The sequence below is a fragment of the Boeremia exigua genome (genome assembly GCF_020726555.1).
Source record: "Boeremia exigua strain MPI-SDFR-AT-0100 chromosome Unknown C7974scaffold_2, whole genome shotgun sequence".
Classification (NCBI taxonomy): Eukaryota; Fungi; Ascomycota; class Dothideomycetes; order Pleosporales; family Didymellaceae; genus Boeremia; species Boeremia exigua.
In genome coordinates, this window is record NW_025763519.1 from 1846268 (window position 1) to 1867797 (window position 21530).

At 51.4% G+C, this 21530-nt stretch overlaps 11 protein-coding genes across 11 annotated transcripts; 4 read left to right on the plus strand and 7 right to left on the minus strand.

Moving 5' to 3' along the window:
• Positions 1 to 253: 253 nt before the first annotated feature.
• Positions 254 to 2723, plus strand: C7974DRAFT_106859 (eukaryotic translation initiation factor SUI1 family protein). The gene is made up of 4 exons (XM_046134938.1): positions 254 to 454; positions 503 to 812; positions 865 to 2657; positions 2716 to 2723. The coding sequence occupies exons 1-3, from the start codon at positions 434 to 436 to the stop codon at positions 2511 to 2513; spliced, it is 1980 nt and encodes a 659-aa protein (XP_046001650.1). The 5' UTR covers positions 254 to 433; the 3' UTR covers positions 2514 to 2657; positions 2716 to 2723.
• C7974DRAFT_106856 (uncharacterized protein) lies at positions 2724 to 4101 on the plus strand. Its single transcript, XM_046134937.1, has 2 exons — positions 2724 to 3075; positions 3131 to 4101. The coding sequence occupies exons 1-2, from the start codon at positions 2875 to 2877 to the stop codon at positions 3977 to 3979; spliced, it is 1050 nt and encodes a 349-aa protein (XP_046001651.1). The 5' UTR covers positions 2724 to 2874; the 3' UTR covers positions 3980 to 4101.
• A 17-nt stretch (positions 4102 to 4118) lies between these two features.
• C7974DRAFT_328184 (uncharacterized protein) lies at positions 4119 to 5055 on the minus strand. Its single transcript, XM_046139024.1, has 2 exons — positions 4778 to 5055; positions 4119 to 4724 (listed from the first exon to the last, which is right to left on the minus strand). The coding sequence occupies exons 1-2, from the start codon at positions 4897 to 4899 to the stop codon at positions 4223 to 4225; spliced, it is 624 nt and encodes a 207-aa protein (XP_046001652.1). The 5' UTR covers positions 4900 to 5055; the 3' UTR covers positions 4119 to 4222.
• A 1052-nt stretch (positions 5056 to 6107) lies between these two features.
• On the minus strand, positions 6108 to 9361 carry C7974DRAFT_385900 (uncharacterized protein). The gene is made up of 6 exons (XM_046141005.1): positions 8680 to 9361; positions 7958 to 8626; positions 7587 to 7907; positions 7172 to 7509; positions 6562 to 7009; positions 6108 to 6506 (listed from the first exon to the last, which is right to left on the minus strand). The coding sequence occupies exons 1-6, from the start codon at positions 8860 to 8862 to the stop codon at positions 6426 to 6428; spliced, it is 2040 nt and encodes a 679-aa protein (XP_046001653.1). The 5' UTR covers positions 8863 to 9361; the 3' UTR covers positions 6108 to 6425.
• A 3-nt stretch (positions 9362 to 9364) lies between these two features.
• On the plus strand, positions 9365 to 12131 carry C7974DRAFT_106916 (uncharacterized protein). The gene is made up of 5 exons (XM_046134940.1): positions 9365 to 10569; positions 10618 to 10922; positions 10978 to 11316; positions 11484 to 11620; positions 11671 to 12131. The coding sequence occupies exons 1-5, from the start codon at positions 9715 to 9717 to the stop codon at positions 12090 to 12092; spliced, it is 2058 nt and encodes a 685-aa protein (XP_046001654.1). The 5' UTR covers positions 9365 to 9714; the 3' UTR covers positions 12093 to 12131.
• Positions 12132 to 12932, minus strand: C7974DRAFT_107101 (uncharacterized protein). The gene is made up of 3 exons (XM_046134942.1): positions 12893 to 12932; positions 12593 to 12831; positions 12132 to 12542 (listed from the first exon to the last, which is right to left on the minus strand). Exons 2-3 carry the CDS (start codon positions 12677 to 12679, stop codon positions 12171 to 12173), a joined length of 459 nt encoding a protein of 152 aa, XP_046001655.1. The 5' UTR covers positions 12680 to 12831; positions 12893 to 12932; the 3' UTR covers positions 12132 to 12170.
• On the minus strand, positions 12858 to 14232 carry C7974DRAFT_106918 (uncharacterized protein). Its single transcript, XM_046134941.1, has one exon. It carries the CDS (start codon positions 14127 to 14129, stop codon positions 13125 to 13127), a length of 1005 nt encoding a protein of 334 aa, XP_046001656.1. The 5' UTR covers positions 14130 to 14232; the 3' UTR covers positions 12858 to 13124.
• Positions 14233 to 14682: 450 nt separating this feature from the next.
• Positions 14683 to 16618, minus strand: C7974DRAFT_106885 (uncharacterized protein). The gene is made up of 2 exons (XM_046134939.1): positions 15683 to 16618; positions 14683 to 15630 (listed from the first exon to the last, which is right to left on the minus strand). The coding sequence occupies exons 1-2, from the start codon at positions 16235 to 16237 to the stop codon at positions 14791 to 14793; spliced, it is 1395 nt and encodes a 464-aa protein (XP_046001657.1). The 5' UTR covers positions 16238 to 16618; the 3' UTR covers positions 14683 to 14790.
• A 30-nt stretch (positions 16619 to 16648) lies between these two features.
• On the minus strand, positions 16649 to 17670 carry C7974DRAFT_385919 (uncharacterized protein). Its single transcript, XM_046141006.1, has 2 exons — positions 17365 to 17670; positions 16649 to 17312 (listed from the first exon to the last, which is right to left on the minus strand). Exons 1-2 carry the CDS (start codon positions 17558 to 17560, stop codon positions 16897 to 16899), a joined length of 612 nt encoding a protein of 203 aa, XP_046001658.1. The 5' UTR covers positions 17561 to 17670; the 3' UTR covers positions 16649 to 16896.
• Positions 17671 to 17683: 13 nt separating this feature from the next.
• Positions 17684 to 18589, plus strand: C7974DRAFT_107150 (Sen15 protein-domain-containing protein). The gene has a single exon (XM_046134943.1). It carries the CDS (start codon positions 17869 to 17871, stop codon positions 18451 to 18453), a length of 585 nt encoding a protein of 194 aa, XP_046001659.1. The 5' UTR covers positions 17684 to 17868; the 3' UTR covers positions 18454 to 18589.
• A 53-nt stretch (positions 18590 to 18642) lies between these two features.
• Positions 18643 to 19701, minus strand: C7974DRAFT_301550 (uncharacterized protein; the record flags this gene model as incomplete). Its single annotated transcript, XM_046137857.1, has 4 exons — positions 18643 to 18996; positions 19046 to 19176; positions 19229 to 19360; positions 19410 to 19701. 4 exons carry the CDS (start codon positions 19699 to 19701, stop codon positions 18643 to 18645), a joined length of 909 nt encoding a protein of 302 aa, XP_046001660.1.
• Positions 19702 to 21530: the final 1829 nt, after the last annotated feature.

The following is a 21530-nucleotide window of genomic DNA, read 5'->3' on the forward strand; positions in this document are numbered from 1 at the left end:
GGGCTCCAAAGCCACAAAGTCAAAGGACTAGAGGCGCCACGTTACCCAAAATCCGAACATTGTTGTGAAAGACGCACACACGGCCTAAAAACGTAAGTTTGGGTCGCAAGCAGTGTTCAGGTCGTCTGGGGTCATGTCATTGCTGATTGACCTAGTTGGAAGAATTATTGTAAGTTGTTATTGGCTGGAAGGCAGACTGGGGCAGACATACGTTATACAATGGCTTGGCCAATTCTCTTAATCGCCCCGTGATATCCAAGTTGTCATCCAGGCACCAAGGTGAGTGGATTCGACTCATTCGTGGGGCAGGCGCGTTCCCATGTCGCGCCTGCCCCACGTCATAGCCCCGCGCGCCAACAAATAATGAGCATCAACATCTGCGCAAACAGCTCTCTGTACGAAAGCCAACATCAGCTTTGTATGCTCGCACACCATGTTTAAGAAGAAGCCAAATGTGTGTGCAGGTTCAAATGCATTGTATCTGGAGACTAACGATCGCTAGATCAAGCCACTCTCGCCGCTCAAATCCAGCGACCGCCGCCGGACAGCAGATCAGATCATCTCAGATTTTGCTATCGAGGTTCCTGTGGACCCGACTGCAGATCCTGAAGACAAGGTAGCATCGACAGCAGGCCTCACAGCAGTGCGGAAATCGATTCTTCCTGAGAATGCGCTCTCGGCACGCTTCACCACAACAGCCGGGCCAGACCTGAAGCAAGTGTCTGGCACTGTGTATGTCGGCAGTCACGAAGGCATGGGGGGCGAGCAAAGGATACTATGGGTCAAGGTGGCAGAGCAGATGTACCCTACAGGTAAGCAAGAATTGGTGCCGCGTCTACTATCTTGTTTGCTGACCTATGGCAGTATACACTCTTTGGCACAACCCCAAGATCGTACCTCTCCTATATACTCCGTTATATGTCGTCGAGAAGCTCCAGGGGGGCGCAGATCTTATGACACCTGGCCTGCAACGGGGTCCACCATTCCCTAAGGCGGCGACCAAGGGTGCCGTTGTTGCTATTGCTAGCCTGGAAGCACCTACCGTTCCCATGGCTGTGGGAACTTGCCTGATAGACGTAAGCTCGCTGGGAAGCACACAAGGGATGAAAGGACATGCTGTAGAAACGTTCCATTGGGCAGGGGACGAGCTGTGGTCATGGAGTACTGGCAACAAACCAGGCCGTGACCCGCCAACATTGATCGAGGCTTGGGATGAGCAAGAAGAAGATACGGATCTTATCGATCAGACAGCAGCTGTCGATTTGGACAGTGGCGGTGGCGTGACGCTCGGTACTGACCCTACCGAGCGATCGAAAGCCGAGCAAGCACAGGGTGTAGAAGGTGAAGATGCACCAAGCAATCAGGACTTCATCGATGTCGTTGAAGACAAGGAATTGACCACTAATGGTGAGGGTATCGACCGCTGGAGAACTGAACAGATGCTGATCCTGTTAGAAATTGACGATGCGTTCAAGAATGCTTTCTTCTACGGTGTACGTCATCATATGGAACAAAACAGGAATCAATCAGCCTTTGGTCTTGACTTTCCGCTATCGCAATCGGCTGTCATGGCCCTGCTAGTCCAGCCTTTCCTCCCCACCTACACACCCGCACGAACTGCATCGCTGCAAATCAAGAAGTCGAGTTGGAAGAATATCAAGAAGTTTATCAAGTACCTGGATAAGCAGAAGATTGTCAGGTGCAAAGATCGAGACGGCAACGAAGTCATCATACTAGACATCGACTTCAAGGACCGACAGATCGAGGCGTTCGTACCATACCGATTACCAAAGAAGGAAGCACCTACAGTGGGAAGTGCAAGTGGCAAGCCAGCCGTCACTCCAGGTACGGAATCATCCGTGGGTCAGAAACTGAAGCTTGTTTCGCTGCTACGCCCTAAGGAAAAATTGGCTCCTATTTTCCATGCATCGAAGGCCGATCCTCGCGGTCTGTATACCCCTCAGGAGCTCAAACAGCACCTTATCGCCTACATCGAGTTGGAGAATCTTGTGAACGCGAAGAACAAACGACTCATCAACATCAACCCACAACTTGCAGATGTATTACTAGGCTCTTCAGCTGCAGACAACGCTGCGCTCTCTACAGGCACGATTGCTCGAGACGCTCTTGCTGAGCGCATGATCAGTGCCGCTGCACCATTTCATGCAATCATTCGCAATGATGCCAGTGTTGCTGATGCAAAGCCTAAAGCTGGCGCGCCGCCCAAGATTCAAATCACCCTTGAGACACGAAGCGGCAACAAGACGGTGACCAAGGTTCATGGATTGGAACCATTCTATATAGCGCCGCAGCCGCTAGCTGACGAACTGAGGAAGACCTGTGCTGGCAGCACTAGCGTTGACAAGCTCCAAGGTTCAAGTCCGAAAGCCCCTGTCATGGAGGTACTCGTCCAGGGGCCGCAAAAGGACGCTATCTTGAAGTCACTCGAGAAGCGAGGCGTGAACAAAAACTGGGTTGAGGTTGTCGACAAGACGAAGGGTAAAAAGAAGTAGTATGTGAGCATCGACTAACAGCCTAGTGCGATGTATAGATACCCTAAAGCATGCCCCAGCAGGCATTCTACATTTGACATTTTCGACCACAAACTCTACGGTGTCGCATCTCCATATCACTTTTAAACGGGATTATTGCCTATGGTAAGGTGACCATCGCTTTGAAGCTATGCTTGCGAAGTGTATCTAACCCTAGTCCCAGAGTAGAAAGTACCTCGGTTCGCAACCAGACCGCAATCGTGACAAAACACAAAGTCCCATGTCGTGCCAACACTGTTAGTCCTTGTAACATACTTGGCGCTCTAAGCCACAGCTTACTGTCTCTTCTTGTACATATTTACTGTCCCCCAGCCGACCCGGCATGCTCACAATGGCACACGCACTGAGCATCGTTGTTGCTGGAGCTTCAGTAGCAGCCGTCGCAACAAATCCTGCGTACTGCAAGAACATCCTCCTTGCACTTGTTCGAGCAACAGGATATGGCGCGCCAGGAGGAGCATGGAGGATTGCAGCAATATTGTTGGCGCTGGTAAACCTCAAGAACCTCCCTTTTGTATGGCACGTATGTCTCCCCTTTCTTCCCTCACACACCTAGCCCTTTGCCTAACGGTCTCCAGATACGCATATTCCGCGCCATGATCTACCATATCTACTTCCAGCCGACCCCCATCCCGCCGCACGCGCTCTTTCAGCCGGCTATCACATCGACACACACCTCCCTGCTCGAAACAGACTACAACCTGCACAAGTCAAACAGCACATACTTCTCTGACATGGACATTTCACGCACACACCTCTTCACGGCAATTCTTCGCAACGGCATTAAGAAGAACAGCCGCCTTTACGGCGCGAAGAAGTCGCAGCTCAACGGTGCAATCGGTGCCACACAGGGCACGCGAGGGAGCCACATCATCGCGCTCGGTGGCATATGCTGTAACTTCAAGAAAGAAATACTTCCGTACAGGAAATTTGAAATGTGGACCAGGCTATTGTGCTGGGACAGGAAGTGGTTCTACCTCATCACGCATCTGGTCAAGCCTGGGATGGGCAAGCCGGAGAGCTGGACACTGCAGCCGTGGAGGAAGACGAAGAAGCCGGGCAACGACGTTAGCGAAGAGGAACTGCTGAAGAGTGTGTACGCCACGGCAATCGCTAAATACGTCATCAAGAGGGGCAGAATCACTGTGCCACCGGAGCAGGCATTGATCGATGCGGATATGATACCTGTCAAGCCTGAGGGTTGGGTCTGGCAAGGCGCAGAAGAGCACGCTGATGTGAATGGTCATGCCAATGGCGCGTTACCAAAGCCTGTCGAGGGGACAGAGTGGAACTGGGACATCATCGAGGCCGAAAGACAAAGAGGTTTGAAGGTTGCAGAGAAATTTGCCGAAATGGATGGCATGCACAACTTCTTCGATGGAGGCAAGAACGGTGCTCTAGGAGAGTATCCGGATCTGATGTTTTAGTGGATAGAGATACCCCTTAGATCTGATTGTAGACACAGGAGACATCATAGAACAAATCATAACTGGCATGATAATGATCGTAAGTCGAAATAATATCACTGAACTGAAACAGACCATCGCAGGATACCCGTAACATTAACAGAGTAATCCCCATCCACCAACGCTGAGGCAGCTGATCCCGTAAAGTCATCAGCCTATGCAAACCACCATTCCACATTTTTCCAGGATGCACGGCGAGTGTCTTTAATTGAACACGCGGATAACGTCCACCTTTTGGCATGAAGGGTTCTGGGGCTGACCGGTGAGACCAACCTTCCAAGCCAACGTGTAGTACAGGTAGGACCACCTGGTGTAGCAGACGTACCAGTTCTTCACCTTGCGGATCGGTTTGAAATAGACAGGTGGGCTGACAGTGTCATCTTGTACTGCCTCTATGTAGGTGCAGCCATCCTCTTCGAAAGCGATAGGGCTGTGCGCGATCATTCCGGGGAAGAAGATTGGGTTGGCAACGTTTGATGTATCCGAAAGTGACAGGCCCATCGCGGACGAATAATTGGCGCCATCGGCTGCTTGGAGAATCCAGTTTAAAATGCCTTTTGTATTGGCGGCTCCAGCGGTCGCGTTGTCATCTGAGCTGACGTTGTGGTAGAAGGTCGTGTAGGAGCTTGGTGGGTTCTGTACAGTCTCCCTAGTCGGACAGAGGCCTTCGGTGGCAGCGCCTTGGTGACAGGCTCCGAGAGCAGTGCTAAGGGAATTAGCATAAGCCTTTGACGATAGCTAGTTATAGGTGACTTTTACCCGTTGAGCGTGGAATTGCTCGATCTCAGGATGAGACGAAAGTCCGGCGAAGAGATATCATAGTAGCCCTGGACCGCGGTAAACGCAGATAGGGTTGCAAATAACAGGGCGGTGAGCTTCATAGTTCGTTCTGGCTTTTCTTCGTCGTTTGAAAATGGTAGGCTATCTGTGGGCAGCCGGTGTAAAATCGATGTAGCTAAAGTTAAGTTCTGGGCAACCGGGATCGAAATGAAGAAGTAACTCTGTTGCTACTTGTCTTTTTAAGCAAGTATTTTGCGTTGTGATGGGGACTGTAGCAGTGTCTGCATGGCGAACGTAGGTGAGGGGTTCCAATCTATGGAAGTGACGTTTGGGCCCTTGCCTTGCATCCACGCAATTGCGAAGTAAAGCGTGTGACTTCAATCATCAGCAACTACTGATACAGGTGCGAGGATAAATTAGACCCTGACCTTGCTCTCAGGAGTTGGCGTATGAAGTTGGATGGCTTTGAGTGCCCAAGTGCGTGATACAATGGCTCTGTATCGAGCTTGACACAAGAAGCTGACGACAGTTACTCACATGTTCCAAGACACACAGTCAACTTCACGATATGATCCTGATCTTGAATATGTGGAAGACTATAAACTAACTGTGATTGAGCTGAACTCAATCCATCTTTGACTACCACAAGAATTGTGAAACAACGTTCAAACACCACCTCTCGGACGGCACCATTGCCCGATCATAAGCTTCCGCTACCTTTTTGAAAGCAGTGCTCGATCAAATCTTATTCACTAATAGCTGCAATCTCATAGCGTCTCGCAGGACTACAAAGCCGGACCGTCGCAGTTGGATGGGTTGAGTATCCAATTGTGTGAAATTTATAAGCATATCATACATGACTTGAAGAGGCAGACATGAAACCGTAACAAAGCGATTGGTGCCTTATTACGATTCTTAGGTACGCAGAGGCACGGTATGTTCTAGTGGGTCGATAACGTCATTGAGTAGGTACACTGTCATCCTATATGCGCCCGTCCCATGTCACATGTCACGAAATGTATCACATCACATCCGGTAAGGCTCTGTAAGCCGGGATGGGGGCTGCAGGCTCATCAGCATGTGCAACCGACTGTATCGTCTAGAAGGTTTGATGCAGGGCGGGAGAGAGCACCCTGTCTCACAGAACTGGTATGGTGCAGACATAGGTATGCAGGTGCGTTAGTGTGACCCAGGTTGTTGGGTTGTGTAGCATGATCTGAACACTTGGACGTGTGACACGAATCCAGCCCAGAACCAAAAGCATATCTTGCTTTCAATAGGCCCATGCCGAGCCCTGAACTTGCTGACCTGGTCGCCTTAGAACTGAACGGTAAGGAGCGCTCAAAAAAAGCTGGTTTGTTGTGATAGTGGCGTTGTAGCCTACTTGCAAGGGTTACACACCATGGTATACTGTACTCGATTAAAACACAGCTCGTCATGCGTGACCGGCGCAGCAAAACTGCAGTAGGACTGATGTCAGGATGTGTGATGTGGTGTGCAGAAGGTCCATGACGGTAGAGTCCTTCAGACCCATTGGATTTGATTCCATTAGAAATTTGGATGCTACTTGTATCGATCTAGACCTTGGACGACGGTACAGTACCCTGCTCGAGGGGCTTCTTACTATTCACAACTCGCGCATGTTCCTCAGTATGTAGTTCATGGACGCCTCCTCGTCTCGCTCGGCTTTAATATTAGGTAAAGGCCACTGTTACAAAACTTCAGCTTGGATATTCCAATTGTTCCAAACTGTATTCGCATACCTCACTATCGAAAGGGTGGTCGACTTGTCCAATAAGAGGGGAAATGTGGCGGTCAAGCAGCACCTTATCGGCTGGTCTCAACCGCTCGACCATACTGCAAGATAGTAACGTTCCAGCATAGACTGAGTGTGATTGGGCGATGAGTCCATTGATGCAGAGTACAACAGTGGAACGCATGGACTCTGTGGTGCATGGCTTGGCCACTGCATCGGGACCATCATTACTGAGTGAATGTAGTGCCAGGTTACCAAGGTAGATGAGAAAGAGTAAACCCCAAGCATCGTAGGCGTGGAAGCCGTGTCGTTGATACTGGACGCGCAATATCGTTTCGAACCGTATATGGGCATCGTTCTGGATCTGATCTGCAGTTCTACCATCGAATAGCTGTGGTGAGACTGGACCGGCACGTGATTGGAAGAGGCTGTGCATGGTCATGTGATATTCGGCGCTGAATAATGTCAACAGCTGTCGATAATTAGGCAACGTCCGTTGTCTCGATGTATTTGACGAGAGATGTAAGTCCTCCTCTGAATGCAATAGCACATGGTGATCGCAGACTAGAATGAATCGCTGGAAGTAATGTTTGCAGGAAAGAGGAGCAGTAACTTACTGAACATTGAAGTGACAAGGGAGCAAAATTCTGCTTGGAGAAAGAGTTGCAGGAAGTTTCTGTATCACGGCCTCTAGTCTTCGTTTAAATCCAAGTAGTTGCGCGGAGGATAGAGGTTTCAGCTCCTGAGAAGCGAATTGCTCCAGGGCAATGTCGTTCATGATGATCCGTAAGTCGATCGTAGCTTTCATCACATGCCCGAGATACATGCGTGTGGCTGTCGGACTCAATGGATATCTGATATAGACCTCACCATACCATTCAAAATCATCGTCGGGATTGGGGGCCTTGAATGCTGGGGGCTCTGGGATGAAAGGTGCGCGCCGATAATAGTACGTCTGCGCATTTTTTAGTAGAATGTAAGTAAGAACAGAGCAGTTTGAAATGATCTTTGTACATCCATGGGTACACTTACCACACCTACTTGCCATAGCCATAACGCCCACGCTGTGAATTCCCGCCCTCTTCGAAGCCTTGGGCTGAGATGACGGGGTGCTGGTTCGAATATACGCAGGTTCTGCGCCATGATGATAGCTTGTGAAGTATAAAAGTCGCCCACGGTACTCAAACCATTTACGTTTAAGACAGAGTGTATCACCTGTGCGGCGTGAATCGAGGTAAGACGGCTGATGTCCATTTCGAGTTCCCATAGCCGCTTAGCCTCGAGGAGAAAGCGATTCTGGAGATTCATGGGCATCCAAAACTTAGCCAAGTTGGGGATTCCCTTGTAAGCTTGCTGGTGATGTTGTTAACGTATCGTGTAAGTTGTCGTCCGTAATAACTTACACATGCAGCGGCGAGTACAGCATTGACTAGCAGAGACGAGCAAAATTGTGTGCGTCGTGCAGCGAGATCTTCAAGGAACAGCTCCTTGTTGAACCAAAAGAATGTAGCGTGATGGTTGGCAAGATATATGGTAATAAGACGACGGAAGAGGCCATCATCAGAAATGATGTTTGTCCATTGTCTTGCGTGGACACGGTCAAGTATAGGCTCTACCACTTCAGCTGCGTGACTTGGTATCATATAAGGACCCATACATTGCATCGTGTTCGCTTTATCAGGGTCCATAGCATCCGGCAAAGAGCTGGGCGATTTGAACGTCGCTTCATACAATGGAGTGGCAAGGTACTGGTTATTTTGAACCAACAAGAACTCGGGCATCGAATCCATGTAAGGAAGGGTGTATCGCAGCCTAGTTTCTGGCTCTACACTTAGCTGCACGAGGAGGTCTCCGTCTCTAACGTGGCGGAGGATATCTTCAACATCAGCGCCCATCTTAATGCGCCGCAGAATTTCGAGCGACTCATTGTCGGGGCGTGTCTGGATGAGAACAATCAATTCAGCGTAAGCGTCATTCTGGCGCTGAAGAAGATTGTGTCTTCGTTTGACAGCCTGGCCTTGTGTCTCACTCAGATGCGCAGCATAGTGACAAGCAGTCGCTCTGCGTTGGCACTAACAACCTATCAGCATGAACACCTTGGTTGATTGGTATGTTTGTTACGAACTTCCCAACAGACCGGTCGCACGCCATCACTTCCAGGCTCTGCGCTGTTACATTTTGTTTTTCTCTGCCTGCACGCCTCACACGCAGATGCGACTCGGTCTCGGGGCCGACGCTGTAGTGGCGTCGCCGCTTTTCTCATAGTCGTGGGCAGCAGGGGCCGCAAAAGGGGGCGTTCCTGCTCCATTGGTGCTCGGAGGAAAGAGAGCGCTGCAGTGATGACTTGAGAACGCTAAAGCAGAGCGACGAATGCCATATAGACCAGATACGGCATCTCACTTTCTGAAAGAGATGGGAGACTAGCAAATGCGGAGGAACGTCGGAAAGGCTGAGTGCATCCCTATGTTAGAATGCGCCTGTCACATTCAACGCTCGGTCATCGCTTAATCCAGGAGCCGTTCCAGGGTTTCCGTGCCGCTGTGGTACCGTTCGAATGGATTGCAGAGACTCTGGAGATATGTAGCCCCACTGTGATCCTTGAAGGAACAAGTAAGCAGACAATGTGGACAATAAAAAGGCACGCCTGTGAGGTGCTCGAGGTGCAGTGTGATGTATGAGAGTGTCTGCGACCATGAGCGCTCCAGCGAAGCGTTGAATTAATGATTCTACCTAGTGGTAGGCGCAGTCCCCGCAGCAATATTGACTGATAACATAAGTGGCTCCGTGGCTTGCAGATCCTCCTCGCGAGACGCAGTATAATGAAGATGCAGCGTCTCGATGCGTCTGCTCAAATGCGAATCCGCCACCGCGCGAAGCTACGGCGAGACCAGCCCGACAGCCAATGAAATCGATCCCGCGCCACCATCTGAAATCCGCTCTTCTTGCGAAGACAAAGCAGCTGTTCCCGAGTTTGCAGAACCATGTCGTGAACCACACCGCCCGCAGTAGCTTCGCACCATCACCCTGCAGGAAATCCATCTGTACTTTCATTGTGGCACAGGTGCTTGCCGGAGCTGACTGGCACAACTATTCATAGTCCCGGCCTGGAACGATATTTGTTCATGGCAGCCCCCTTGGCACAGCGGCTCGACACCACACGATGAACAACAATAACAATCAGAATCTACGACCTCTGCTCCCGGCAACACGGCCTCGTTCTCCCCCACCATCTGGGCCCAGTTCCAAGAGAAAGCGAGTGTCTGTTGCCTGCAATGAGTGCCGCCAGAAGAGAATTGGCTGCGACGGCAGCCGCCCCGTGTGTGCAGCGTGCCACAGGCGCGACAGACGTTGCGTCTATATGAACGAAGAAGATTTGGAGATGCGCCCAACTGTTCTGAAGCGAGAGAATATCGCGCTTCGGGAGAAGCTAGTCGCCCTACAGGAAATCTTCGAACACCTCCAGAGCCGAACACAGCATGTCGCACACGACACCGTGCAACGTTTGGGTGCTGGCACTGACCCCTCTGATGTTCTAAAGGCCCTCCGTGGACAGCTTCCACAAGCGATTTTGTCAGAGCAAAGCACCGCAAGAGCTATATTGCCAGCCGTGTACTCGGACGGTGAACTTGAACTACTTGTCCGACATCCAAAGACGTATAGTGCTATCGATCTCCCAGTCTTTGCGCAAGATACTATGAAAAATCTGTTTTTTGGCGGCAAATCGTCATCTGAACATATTTCTCAACTTGAGCTTAGTAAGAACATCAAGACCTCGTCAGATCACCCTGCGTATTTGGACTTGCGGCTTGAGAAGCTGAACATCGAGTTCTGGACATCAGTAACTGTCACAAATGACCAAGCCGCGTCTGCTATATCGTTGTACCTCGAAACCCATCACCCTATATGGAGCTTCTTCGATGCATCACAGTTCATCGACGATCTTGTCGAGTGTAATACAGACTCCGATTCGACATGTTCACCGTTGCTAATCAGCTCGCTACTCGCATTCGCCATGGTAAGCACCTAAACCTATAGGTTACACACGTGCACTGATATGGCCCAGCAAGGCTACTCGTCAATCGAGCCTGCGGCAGCAGAATTCAGCCACCAATTCGAGGCGCAAGCCGAGAAACTTTTCGCCGCTGAAAGAACAGTCGATACCCTTCCCAGCATCACAGCCTTGCCACTGCTCTACACCTCTATTGCAGTTCATGGAGACGTTCCGAGAGCCATGCAGTACCTGATAGCAGCGAATGATGCAGCTGAGAGGATGAAACTATTTGGCAACCCGGAAACAGCTAAGTCCGGGTCGCCGAAAGCTACAACAGCAACAAGCCAGGCTGCCTGGGGGCTGTTCAACTTTCTCGTGTATGCAAATGCCAAGACACCTCCTCCTTGATGCGGGGTTTGACTTTGCGTCCAGACAGATGGCTCAATTCCAGGTCGTGTCGCCACTTGAACACCCGCCTACTCTGCCGCTACCTGAGCTGTTGAGAAGAGATCAGGCACACGAAAACAACTACCAAAACGAGACTGATAGAAGCAGTCCAGCCCTGATACAACTTCAGCAGGCCCAGTCGATCTTCTGCAGGTTCTGGGTCATCGTCAACGAGATATTCCTCATATATCGAGACAGCAAATTCGGAGCACGATCTCTAGCTTTCGCTTTGGGTAAATATAAGAAGCTCTTGGAATTGGTAGATGCGCTGCCCAAGTCGATGGCAAAGCAGGAGCAAGCGCCGCATTGGGTTCTCGTTTTCCAGTAAGTCCTCTTGATTGGAGCAACCAGAATGCATTATGTGTATTGTCCACGGGAATCCTACAGCCGTATTCAGTCACGGTCATAGGCGAGTTCATATTATAACTCTGTGGCGATACGACTAACACGTTATCTACACCCATGGAAGCAAAAGTGCCAACATTATGCAGTACATCAGTTCACATGGTCGTTTTGGACCTGTTTCGCCCATACATCGCAGAGACCGAGCAGCACGGCTTCCGAACATACGTTTCCGAGTCTTCCTCGCCGAGGACCATCTTCGCTGCGTCAGTTACGCAACTCAAGGGTGGGCTTTCTGAATTGGCACCGCCGATCTTATACTGACATGGATCACAGGAATCCTGTTTCTAGTTGCCATGCAGTACGGGCCGGCATACTGGCACCTTGCGCTTACTGGTGCTATGGTCTTTGCAGTGAACGCTGTACTAAATGACCCCAGAGACAAAGAGAGGAAGAACTACCTGGCCTTCATCATCTCCATGAGCGAGCGACTGCTACCGTCTTATATCTACATGATAGAGCCTATTCGTGCGATATTGGCGATCGCCGCAGACAAAAGTGCCATCACTGGTCATGAAGCTATTCTCATAGAGGCCGAATCGGCGTCGCTGCAGCGCGCGAAACGAACCGAACGCAGTAAAGGTGGCTGGGTAGTAGCGCCTACAGCTAACGACAAGCTTGCTGGGGATATCAACACTCTCACAGAACGATTCGAAACAATCACGCTCTTCAGCGAGTTTACCGAAGATATCACCTAAAAAACTAACAGCAATGCTATTGTTGTTCTCATTTCAGAAATTTCGGTTCTGCGGCTTGCGCCCTGTATACTTGAGCAATCATTTGTAATGCGCCATTCCTTTCGTACACAAGAGCAAAGAGTACATACGACCGAGTTGGACTGGCATTGGTTGATACACGACAGCCATCATAATTACAAAAACACATAATGAAAGTAATGAAACTTTGCGAAGTTCCACGTGAATGTGCAAGAAGGTTTTACGTGACATGAAAACAAGTAGGACGCTCAAGGTGGTGGTCATTCTACTACAATCTAGCTTCGATGAAGGAAAACAAAGCCTCAAATGTTTGATTTTTATCTTGTCGATATCTGTGACGCATGGACAAATATCATTTGCGCATACCGCATCACACACACCGATAACATCACTTACAGTTTGAACCAAGCGTTCATCAGCGCCCGCATGGCACTCGCACAACATCAGCTCCCGACATAATAGAGGCACCAGTCTGCGCATACCAGCTCCAACACCTTATAGTCCCGACACTCAGCAAAGCAACCAGTTCTGCGAAAGAGGTTGTAGCATGCGAACGACAGCAAGCACATAGCATCGACGGAAGCGGCGCGGCACGACAGCGCGTAAGTACCCTACAACGAATCAGTACGAAGCCTTTGAAGGTTCAAGATCGAATAACCGAAGCGAGGAAGTGCAGATCAGGGTTTTACTTTTTTCAACAGTAGTTTTCAGACAGGGATAACTGAATGAATTACATTCTAGCATCATATGAGGGCGTGGGAAGTGGGCAGAGAGATACTTACGCAAAGGCGAGGAGGCGCGCAAAGGATGGCTTGCGCGCCGATGCAGCGTTGCAGCTTGCATCTGGAGAGAAGAAGAACATTGGAGTTCGACGCGTGAATAATGTCGCGAAGAGCTCGAGCCAGCTTAGTCAGTAGCGCGACAGGACGCTTCGCAACACCATCTCGGCGACATGTGTAGAATACTCAAATGTTCATGAATTAGGTGGTGAATGGCTCCAGGCCTTCGGGTTATTTATCGCACAGCTGTGCCGCTCTTGAACGTCGCACTCCCTTCATCCCAGCCATCCTGGCCAAACTTCCTATGCTTGCCGCGTTGCTTGTGCCCCTCCTTGTATGCGCCATATCCATCGTCTCTTCCATACCCATCGAAATCACGCTCATCGTAGCCATATCCCGAATCTTTGGTTCTATCCCTTCGTCTCTCTTCCTTGCCCTCCCGATACGCATCGCGATGCCTGTGTCTTCCGTGCTCTCTATCATCGCGTCCTTCGTCTCTCCCTTCACGGTATGCGTCGCGATGTCGATGTGGACGGCTTTCTTCGCTGTTGCTCCGTTTATCCTTCGCGTACTTCCTGCCGCCTAGTCCTCCAATGATAAGACCAGCTGCTGTACCGAGACCAGGGAAGATCGCGTCGCCGATGATACCTCCTGCTCCAGCACCTAGAAATGTGTCCCTGTTTTCGTGTTTCTTTTCGTGTGTCCTGGTCCGACCGCCTCGAGAACGGTCATAGTCTCGGTCGCTGTAGTCAGAGTCCCTGTCTCTCGAGCGATCGCGACGATCACGGCTTCGACGACGGCGGCGTCTGCGCTGCGGGGAGCAGTCGTTGTCCGACTCTGTTTCTGAACCAAGCGCAGTAGATGCGTTGTCTGCAAACCGGACTCGAGTGGCGGGCTGGGAGTGGCTGCGGATGTGCTGTAAGGGCGGGCCTAGATATGTATTTGATTGTTGCGGTGGAGGTGGAAAATACGGCACTGCGGTCCCTTGATAGCCCTTCTCAGAATGCTGCTGCTGCTGTGGTGGTGGTGGAGGAGGAGGAGGGTAGGCCTGCGGCTGTTGCTGGTGAGCATAGGGCGAGTAGGAAGGCGGAGGCGTATTAGCGTAGGGCGAGGTGTTGTACTGCTGCTTGGGCCATGACTGTGGTGGAAGTTGTTGTTGTTGGTATTGCGGTGGCTGAGGTGGGTACTGAGGGTGGTATTGCTGAGCGTTGCTGCCTCCATAGTACTCTGCAGAAGCCATGGTGTTGTGGCTCGTAGGATGGTATGAGTGGTATTAGTAGGAATAGTGGAGCATAAATTATAACAATATCTATAGAAGGCCAAGGCCGCGCTTCGTATATCTACTCTGGAAGGCGAGATCGATTCGGAAGCTTCGAGTCACCGAGTACGTAGAAAGCCCCAGAAATGATGGCCCAAATATTGTCAAAACAGTTTTAGGCCCGAAGCATGGTTTATCAGCAGTCTCGTGCCATAGTCACACTCATCTGCAAGTCTATTCGTGACATTGTACGTCATCCCTGTCAACAGATCATTCTTCTAGTGTTCGCCGCACATCAGCCTCGGCCGGAGATCTCGGCGACTGCGAACATGCAGGGCTCTACGGCTCGACGACGATCATTTATGGCTCATCGGAAGTCATCCGGAGGCATCTCCGCTTTCCACGACTGTCGGGCAAATAGCTGCTGACAGGATACATTTAACATAGTGCGGGAGAATATCTTTGAGTGTTTCTCGAAGACAGAATTCATGTCAAATTGAATGATGATTCCTGCAACGTGCCGGACATCCTGACTATCGCCACACAACGACGTAAGGTGGAGGGCCAAGACAAAGGAACATCAATCCCGAGCCAATCAAGATAGCTACACACACACTGGACATGCGAGCCACCTGGGCACGCATCATGCCTTTGGCGCAGCGCCAGGATAAGACACGAGCGGTACATGTTGGGCACTGTGCGCTTCCTCATCTGACCGCTGATCCTGGTCTTCCTTGCGCATGGGCACACCCTCCACCTTTTTGATCCGCTTTCCTTCGATGGTGATCATGATGCCTGCAACTCCTGCTACAATGCAGCCCAATGCAACGAAAAGGCCAGTTGCCCAAGACGGTCGGTCAATGCGGTTGTAATGATACATGTAGAAGCAAAGCATGACTTGGAAGAAGGTGTTTGAGGCGTTCATCCACAGCACAAAGTCCATCTTCCAGGAGATAGTCGGTGATGCGCGACAACCAGTCGGTGGCGGGTCCGGGATCTTGCTGGCCGGTATTGGTACGGATGGATCATCAGAGTTGACCTTTGTAGCATCTGCAGTTTCCGGGAGTAGTTCTGAACCAGGAAGCCTAAACCATCCGCGATGTATGCCAGCAAGTCGTCGTATACCAACTAGCTTCTTCTGAGGGTTTCCAAGCCTCCAATGCGCCCACCAGTATAAGTCGCGAAATCTCCACGGGGCAAGACCGAAGCCAGTCACACAGAAGAGTGCGTTCAGAATTTGTGAGTCGATCTCCACCCAGATCCTCCGCGGAGAGTTGATGTCGTCACAGGTAGGTGTGCACATAGCAGGAGCAGCATTACAGAGCAGCAGGAATAGCATGCCACCCCACGCCACAACGTTGAGGCCATAGACCGTAATCAAAAATCCGGGTATGGTCAGGAACCACTTCCAGAAGCCCTTCAGGCCTATCGCGAAAGACTGGGTCCATGGCAGCTTGGGGGGCGGTATGTAGCCGTTCGCATACTGTAGGATAGAGTCAGTATATGTAATGCTCAATGTAAGGGTGATCTTGTACCTGGCTGGAACTGTTCAACGGTTGGCGCACGGTAGCTTCTTCACTCTTGTCGGTCAAGTGTGATGTTCTGGGCTCCATACTAGCGCCGACATCCTTGATATTATGCTGACCGTCGTAGGTGGGGACGCGATCGCGAGCTTCAAATGACCTCTCCTCTGTAAGGGCCGGAAATGGCTCAACGCCCAATCTACCAGAAGAGCCCTTTCGATTGTTGGCAGGTCGCTCATTGCTTCCTTGACTGCCTCGACGATGTTCCCTTTGTATGTTGTCGTCCCAACCGTCAGAGCCAAATGAGCCTCTCCTGATGTCGACTAATGACGGTGCTCTCGAGGCGACACTGCCTGTGGCCGCCCACATGCCTGGCGGAGGGTCCGACTCCATTAGCTTTATGCTTGCACTTCGTATTCTACTTGACGCTGACGCTGCCGATGCGTTGGTCGAAGTTCGCGCGCGCTGTTTGATTTTTGAGCTGTCGGAGCCACCTTCGGGCTGTGGAAAGGGAACGGGGGTCGCGACATTTGCTGGCGACGTCGATTGTGAGTGTGGAGACGCCATGATGATTGTGTCGAAGACAGAGACAACAGAGACAGCAGAGACAGGCAACTGCACTCTGCGTAATAGTTAATTACGGGTGAATCGAAGCGCGTCCTGCTTGCGCGCCGTCGTCAGCCAAGCTACCCAACGGCTGGTGGTGCAATGGCGAGGCCCCTTGGCGGCTGGGAATAACAGAAGGTAAATATGGTCAAGGCTGGTGACTGGACCCAAAACCCTGGTGGGACGACAGATAGCGAAATACCGACATGGTTTGGGGACTGGCTCTTTGTATGCATTCGTCGACAGTGGCGCCTCGCAGTTGGTTGAGCCGTCTGGGGTAACTGCGGTGGGCCCATTAGCAGTGGCGCAGGACGGGACCCACGAGAAGGGCCGCGAGGCCGCTGGCGCAGCACTACTTAGATCGACTTTACGCGTATCTCGTACGTAGAGCGTATTTGTTTGAGACTTCAGTGAATTTTTCATCTACTAAGTATATACGCGACCACGCTTCGTTTGTTTGATTCATGACTTTCGTCAACGTGCACTGAGTCGCATGGCATAACATTTACGTCAAGAAGCTCGACCCAGAAGCCAAATGCATGTACGACGTGGCGTACCAAAGCATATTGGTGCGCGACGCTTCCTAAACAGACCTAAGGCTCCATCGCGCGCACCCGCGCCTACAAAAGAGTCCAAGCTGCGCCAAAGAAGATGGATGCCCCCGACACACCCAACGCAAGCAGGAAAGGTGTGCTGTCACGCTTGACTGATGGTGGTGCTGCTGCTGTTGACTGCTCAGCCGGCGCAGTCCTGGATACACTGGCCGTAGCGTTGCCCGAGCCGGAAGACGTTGTGGGTGCACTAGTTGGCTCAGGTGTCTCCCCCTGCGGAATAGACATAGGAGGATCCGTCATCTGAGAGATTGGGGGCAGGATGGTGCCTGTCACTGAGGCTGTGGGTGCAGGCTCGGAACCTACGGACGGTAGAGATTCAACTGGCAGCGTCATGGTAACATCTTCGAAACTGACGTTGCTTGGAACGGGCAGCGATACAGCAGGCAAGCTCATGCCAGGGTCATTGGTAGGAGCAGCAGAGCCTACACTGGTTAGTGACGCAGCCCTGATGGTCGAAAGGTTGTGATTGCGTACATGCGTTGCACGGCTCCTGGATGCAGACTTCATAGCAAACCGAGCTTGCTCCCGTCGGAACCGAGGTCTGAATTGTGAAGACCTGCTCAGTCGTCTGGATGAGCGTGGACGGGATCTCGGATACTACGCTCTCGCTCTGTGCTGCGGCGGCGCCAGCCAATAGGAGCAGAGTGGAGCATATAGTGGTAGAACGCATGTTAAGATCGTTACAGATGCGCTGTGCTTCAAGGGATAGCAGGAGGCTGTTGGTACAAAGCTTCTATACGAGTAGTGGGTTGGTGCAGACACGCAAGTTATCTGGCTTTATGAGCGTTGTAGCCTGACCTTCTGTCTTTCGCTGCTCGCCCAGTCAGGTCGGCCGTCGTGGCCTAGTGGCTTAGCGATTTACGCAGTTCTTCGCTCCTTCCCGAGCTGGACAGCTAGGCACCTCCTCACCTCGACGCCGACGAGTACGAAATATTGCACCACCAATTGCTAGCCAGCGCCGCAATCCACTCTCTCGCCATGACGACGCGGACCAGCACCAAAACGGCAGTCGCGCCTGCGCAAGTGCAGATGTTTGTCGCAGACTCGGCCAAACTGTCTGTGTCCACACACCTTCCCAGTTTGCATTCGCTCGCCCTCCAGATCCTGCACAACCTCCAGCACCAGCACTACTGGACCGACCTCAAGGTTTACACCCACTCTCCCCTCACCAAAGAGCCTCTGTCTCGCCCGCTTGTCTCAGGTCTGCCGCCGCAGCGCCTCTACGTCCACCCCGATGAGCAGGTTGAGCTGCTGAAGAACGCCGACCGCCAGCGCAAAGCCGCTGAGGCAGCAGGCGAAAAGAGCGGTCTGGAGGTCAAGGCGCAGCCCGAGCACGAGTGGGTACTGCCGACCAGGCTGAACGAGCAATGGACACTGCGCAGGCTGGCTGAGGTCTTTGACGACATCAGCATCCTGCCGCCTCAGACTTCTACTACGGCATACGAGGCTCCAGCAAACCCTTGGAGGACAACGAAAAGAGTAGTTTTGTCCACTGTCGACACAGACAGCACCGTCGTCTACTACATTGTACATGACGGAGTCGTGAAGCCTCGCCAGAACTGAGCGTGACTCTTTTTCATGCTCGATATTGTGAACAGTATATCGTCGGCCGCTACACTCCGCGTCGAACCGTACTCAAACACCTGCCTCATCATGCATCGAGAAGACGGCGGCTGGTAATGGGCAATAAAGCACTGCTGTCATACCACGCGTCGAGCTAATACTCTCTAGCTTCTATGTCTTGCTGCACACCTAAGGTATGACAGGAAGCACGTCTTCGGGTTCTGGCGGCTCGTAGAAGCGGCTCATCTCCACGTCTTCCTCGAGTGGTAGCTGATGTGCTTCAGCCCATCTTCTCACGCCCTCGTAGTCACGGCATCGGTGCTTCGTATTGAAGTCGACGAACGGCGTGGGATGTGCGCCTTCAGCCTGCCACCAAACTTGACCGAGCACCCCAACATCAGGGTTGCACATCAGTACCTGCCTCAGCATATCCAAGCAATGAGTGGCATGTATCCGTACGATGTATTCAGAGTTTACGAAAGGGCCTTCCCCTTTGGCCAGGTAGTAATTGTAATTCCAATGCAAGGTTTTCCGGAGGAGATCCTGTCCAGTGTCAGCAATCACCATCGTCATTGTTCCCTTTGATTCTTACCAGACAGTGTAGATGATGGAGACCCTCAACGTTAGCTGGATAACCGCCACCGTACTCCTGACTGATTTTGACCTGGTCGCGGCTTATACCCGATCTCTCGGCCTCGCTTTCAGGGACGATGACACTTCGCACTACGCACGAACTTAGCACTTAATCGTGAAAGGACGCCTGGGCATCGCTTACGCCCCACCCCTAACGCCTGCCAGGCCGCATCTACTTCTGGCCCGGCTGACTGTCGATAGATGTTCTCATGGAGGAAGCTCCCGTTGAATTGCTTCGTATGCCAACCTGGATCTACTTCTTCAACCACTGGTGCTGCACGCGATTAGACGGTTTCCTCCAAAAGTGCGGGCTGGCCACCTACAGTGTTGAGATATATGGTGCATGCAGAACTCGTCTGCATTTGTGACAAACTCGATTCTGCGCGTGCTAAATGCGATCCAGAAGCCGGCACTTAGATATACGACACTGCAAATGACGAGCGTCCTCAATGCCACCTGGTATTCGTAGTTTGGACGAGGAGAGGGTCTGTTTGTAAATGGAGTCAAGGGTGGAGCCGGCACAAGCGTTTCGTCCTCAAGAATTTCATCATCGCTCTGGGGTAAACGAGTATGTTTGGGTGCCCTGCGAAAGAGATGAGAAAACGTAGCTAACATAGTGCGAATGTTGCAAATCCACTATTGAGGAAGACCGACGCTCCTATTCAACACAGAAGAAGTTTGTGAGAATAGCGATTTACCAAGTCGTATCAGCGCAATTGCTTGTCAGGTAACGATACATCGTACCATGTACTCCCGGGTGCAACATGTGCATCGCACCAGACCTACCAACACGCCGATGATGAGGACACAATGTGAAAACTGGCAGACGTCAAACACGTTGCAAGTGCTTACACTTTACGATTTGTTCGAATGAGGAGCCGTTAGCATTGTACCAAACAAACAGACATAGTCTATTCACGGGACTGCATCACCAGAGTCAGTCTCACAGAATGTCACGAGAGCTCATTAGAGAGGGTCACACGTACCAGCTGCAACCCGACGGGGCCCTCGTTCAATAGCAAAAGAGACTAATTCGACTCATCACATTCGGATGCAGTTACCCTCCCTCGGAAGTATGACGCCTCATATGGCTAATCTGTGAGACGTCTCGAACACTCGAGAAGCTTTACAACGGTATGTGTGTTTGTCGTGATCCAATCCAGCAAGTCTCAAACTCACAACTTCTCAGTGATTGCAGGGGATTGAGAAAGACATTGCAGAAACGTGGCACGGAGGGTCCAAGACCGAACACAGCTCGCACCAGTTGGTGCAGAACGTGATTGTCCTCCTATACGTACACGGGTACCTCCTCACTCTAGGAGTGCGCTACTCTGATGGAACAGCTTGCCATTCTGCTCCTTGGTAGGGTCTCGATCAGCTACAAAAAGCTCATGCATTCAGTCGAAACAAGGTCCACACCAATCCTAACTCCATTCAGGCCGTGATAAACATCCACAGTATCTCAAAAACGATACTTCGAGGTCTTCAGCATGCATTACTCCATCCTTCTCGCCAGCCTTGCTGCGCTCGCCACCGCTGCTCCCATGGGAATGAAAAGCACGAATAACATGGACGGTGTGAAGCAAGCCCTTGATACCTCATATGGCTCGTATGCCAAGTACCTCTCGTATGGCGCCTACCCAAAGCAAGTCGAGGATGCGGCCGGAACTATGGGTACATTGTCTACTCCTCTGCCTTGACTATTTCCGAAACTCACACATCAGTAGCAAAATCGAACATGAAGCGCGACATAACGACGACCAATAAGGCGAACGAGATGAACAAACCTCAAGTCGCAGATATCAGCTATGGAAGATACGGCGCGTATGGCAGGTACTCCGATTACGGCGATTACTCAGGCGAGGTGCAAGATGAGGCAGCGAAGATGGCAAAGGCAAAAATGGATGCAGGTATGACGCAGTGAAGTCTCTCGCAAGGCAACATGAGAAGAACAGGAAACAATTGCAAGTAGATGAACGAGCCAGGTCACCCACTATGGAAATCAGACCCCATGTTCTTAGACAATACTGTTTCAGAGTTATATCGCAGTGCTATCGCTTACTCAACGAGAACACCAAACGGCCGCAGTGACATGCCATGCATGCGGCGCACTGTGCAACGAGACCTTGTTTTCCCCCAGCGTCTTCAACTCAGCTGCAGGGATAGACGATGATGTGAGATGAAGAATGGAAGATGGCGCCACATCAATGCTAATCTCGCAATGGGACCTCAAATTGAACGATACGAAATCTATGCACAGCGGACGTTTCCCAGCGTTGAGACGTCCAGCTTGGCGACACATGGGGTTCTTTGTTCAATATCGGCGTAATGGGACAACATCAAAGCTAGTGACCTCGGTCCCGCGGCGCCACACGTTAAACGAGCGGTTCCTAAATCGCGCGACCCGTGATCTGACTGTGCTTATCCGAGGGATATTGACGGAA

Bases quoted from the DNA above. Each gene is read 5' to 3' on its own strand.
- C7974DRAFT_106856 (XM_046134937.1), top strand. From the start codon at position 2,875: ATGCTCACAATGGCACACGCACTGAGCATCGTTGTTGCTGGAGCTTCA. The intron at 3,076-3,130 runs GTATGTCTCCCC...AACGGTCTCCAG, and splicing joins ACCTCCCTTTTGTATGGCAC to ATACGCATATTCCGCGCCAT.
- C7974DRAFT_106859 (XM_046134938.1), top strand. From the start codon at position 434: ATGTTTAAGAAGAAGCCAAAT. The intron at 455-502 runs GTGTGTGCAGGT...AACGATCGCTAG, and splicing joins TGTTTAAGAAGAAGCCAAAT to ATCAAGCCACTCTCGCCGCT. The intron at 813-864 runs GTAAGCAAGAAT...GACCTATGGCAG, and splicing joins AGAGCAGATGTACCCTACAG to TATACACTCTTTGGCACAAC.
- C7974DRAFT_328184 (XM_046139024.1), bottom strand. From the start codon at position 4,899: ATGAAGCTCACCGCCCTGTTATTTGCAACCCTATCTGCGTTTACCGCG. The intron at 4,725-4,777 runs GTAAAAGTCACC...TAATTCCCTTAG, and splicing joins AGCAATTCCACGCTCAACGG to CACTGCTCTCGGAGCCTGTC.
- C7974DRAFT_106916 (XM_046134940.1), top strand. From the start codon at position 9,715: ATGAACAACAATAACAATCAGAATCTACGACCTCTGCTCCCGGCAACA. The intron at 10,923-10,977 runs GTATGCAAATGC...CTTTGCGTCCAG, and splicing joins GGGCTGTTCAACTTTCTCGT to ACAGATGGCTCAATTCCAGG. The intron at 11,317-11,483 runs GTAAGTCCTCTT...AACATTATGCAG, and splicing joins CATTGGGTTCTCGTTTTCCA to TACATCAGTTCACATGGTCG.
- C7974DRAFT_106918 (XM_046134941.1), bottom strand. From the start codon at position 14,129: ATGGCTTCTGCAGAGTACTATGGAGGCAGCAACGCTCAGCAATACCAC.
- C7974DRAFT_106885 (XM_046134939.1), bottom strand. From the start codon at position 16,237: ATGGCGTCTCCACACTCACAATCGACGTCGCCAGCAAATGTCGCGACC. The intron at 15,631-15,682 runs GTACAAGATCAC...TCTATCCTACAG, and splicing joins CGTTGAACAGTTCCAGCCAG to TATGCGAACGGCTACATACC.
- C7974DRAFT_385919 (XM_046141006.1), bottom strand. From the start codon at position 17,560: ATGCGTTCTACCACTATATGCTCCACTCTGCTCCTATTGGCTGGCGCC. The intron at 17,313-17,364 runs GTACGCAATCAC...TAACCAGTGTAG, and splicing joins CCAGGAGCCGTGCAACGCAT to GCTCTGCTGCTCCTACCAAT.
- C7974DRAFT_107101 (XM_046134942.1), bottom strand. From the start codon at position 12,679: ATGTGCTTGCTGTCGTTCGCATGCTACAACCTCTTTCGCAGAACTGGT. The intron at 12,543-12,592 runs GTATGCGCAGAC...ATGTTGTGCGAG, and splicing joins ACTATAAGGTGTTGGAGCTG to TGCCATGCGGGCGCTGATGA.
- C7974DRAFT_385900 (XM_046141005.1), bottom strand. From the start codon at position 8,862: ATGGAGCAGGAACGCCCCCTTTTGCGGCCCCTGCTGCCCACGACTATG. The intron at 7,510-7,586 runs GTAAGTGTACCC...AAAAATGCGCAG, and splicing joins GGCTATGGCAAGTAGGTGTG to ACGTACTATTATCGGCGCGC. The intron at 6,507-6,561 runs GTATGCGAATAC...GTTTTGTAACAG, and splicing joins ACCACCCTTTCGATAGTGAG to TGGCCTTTACCTAATATTAA.
- C7974DRAFT_107150 (XM_046134943.1), top strand. From the start codon at position 17,869: ATGACGACGCGGACCAGCACCAAAACGGCAGTCGCGCCTGCGCAAGTG.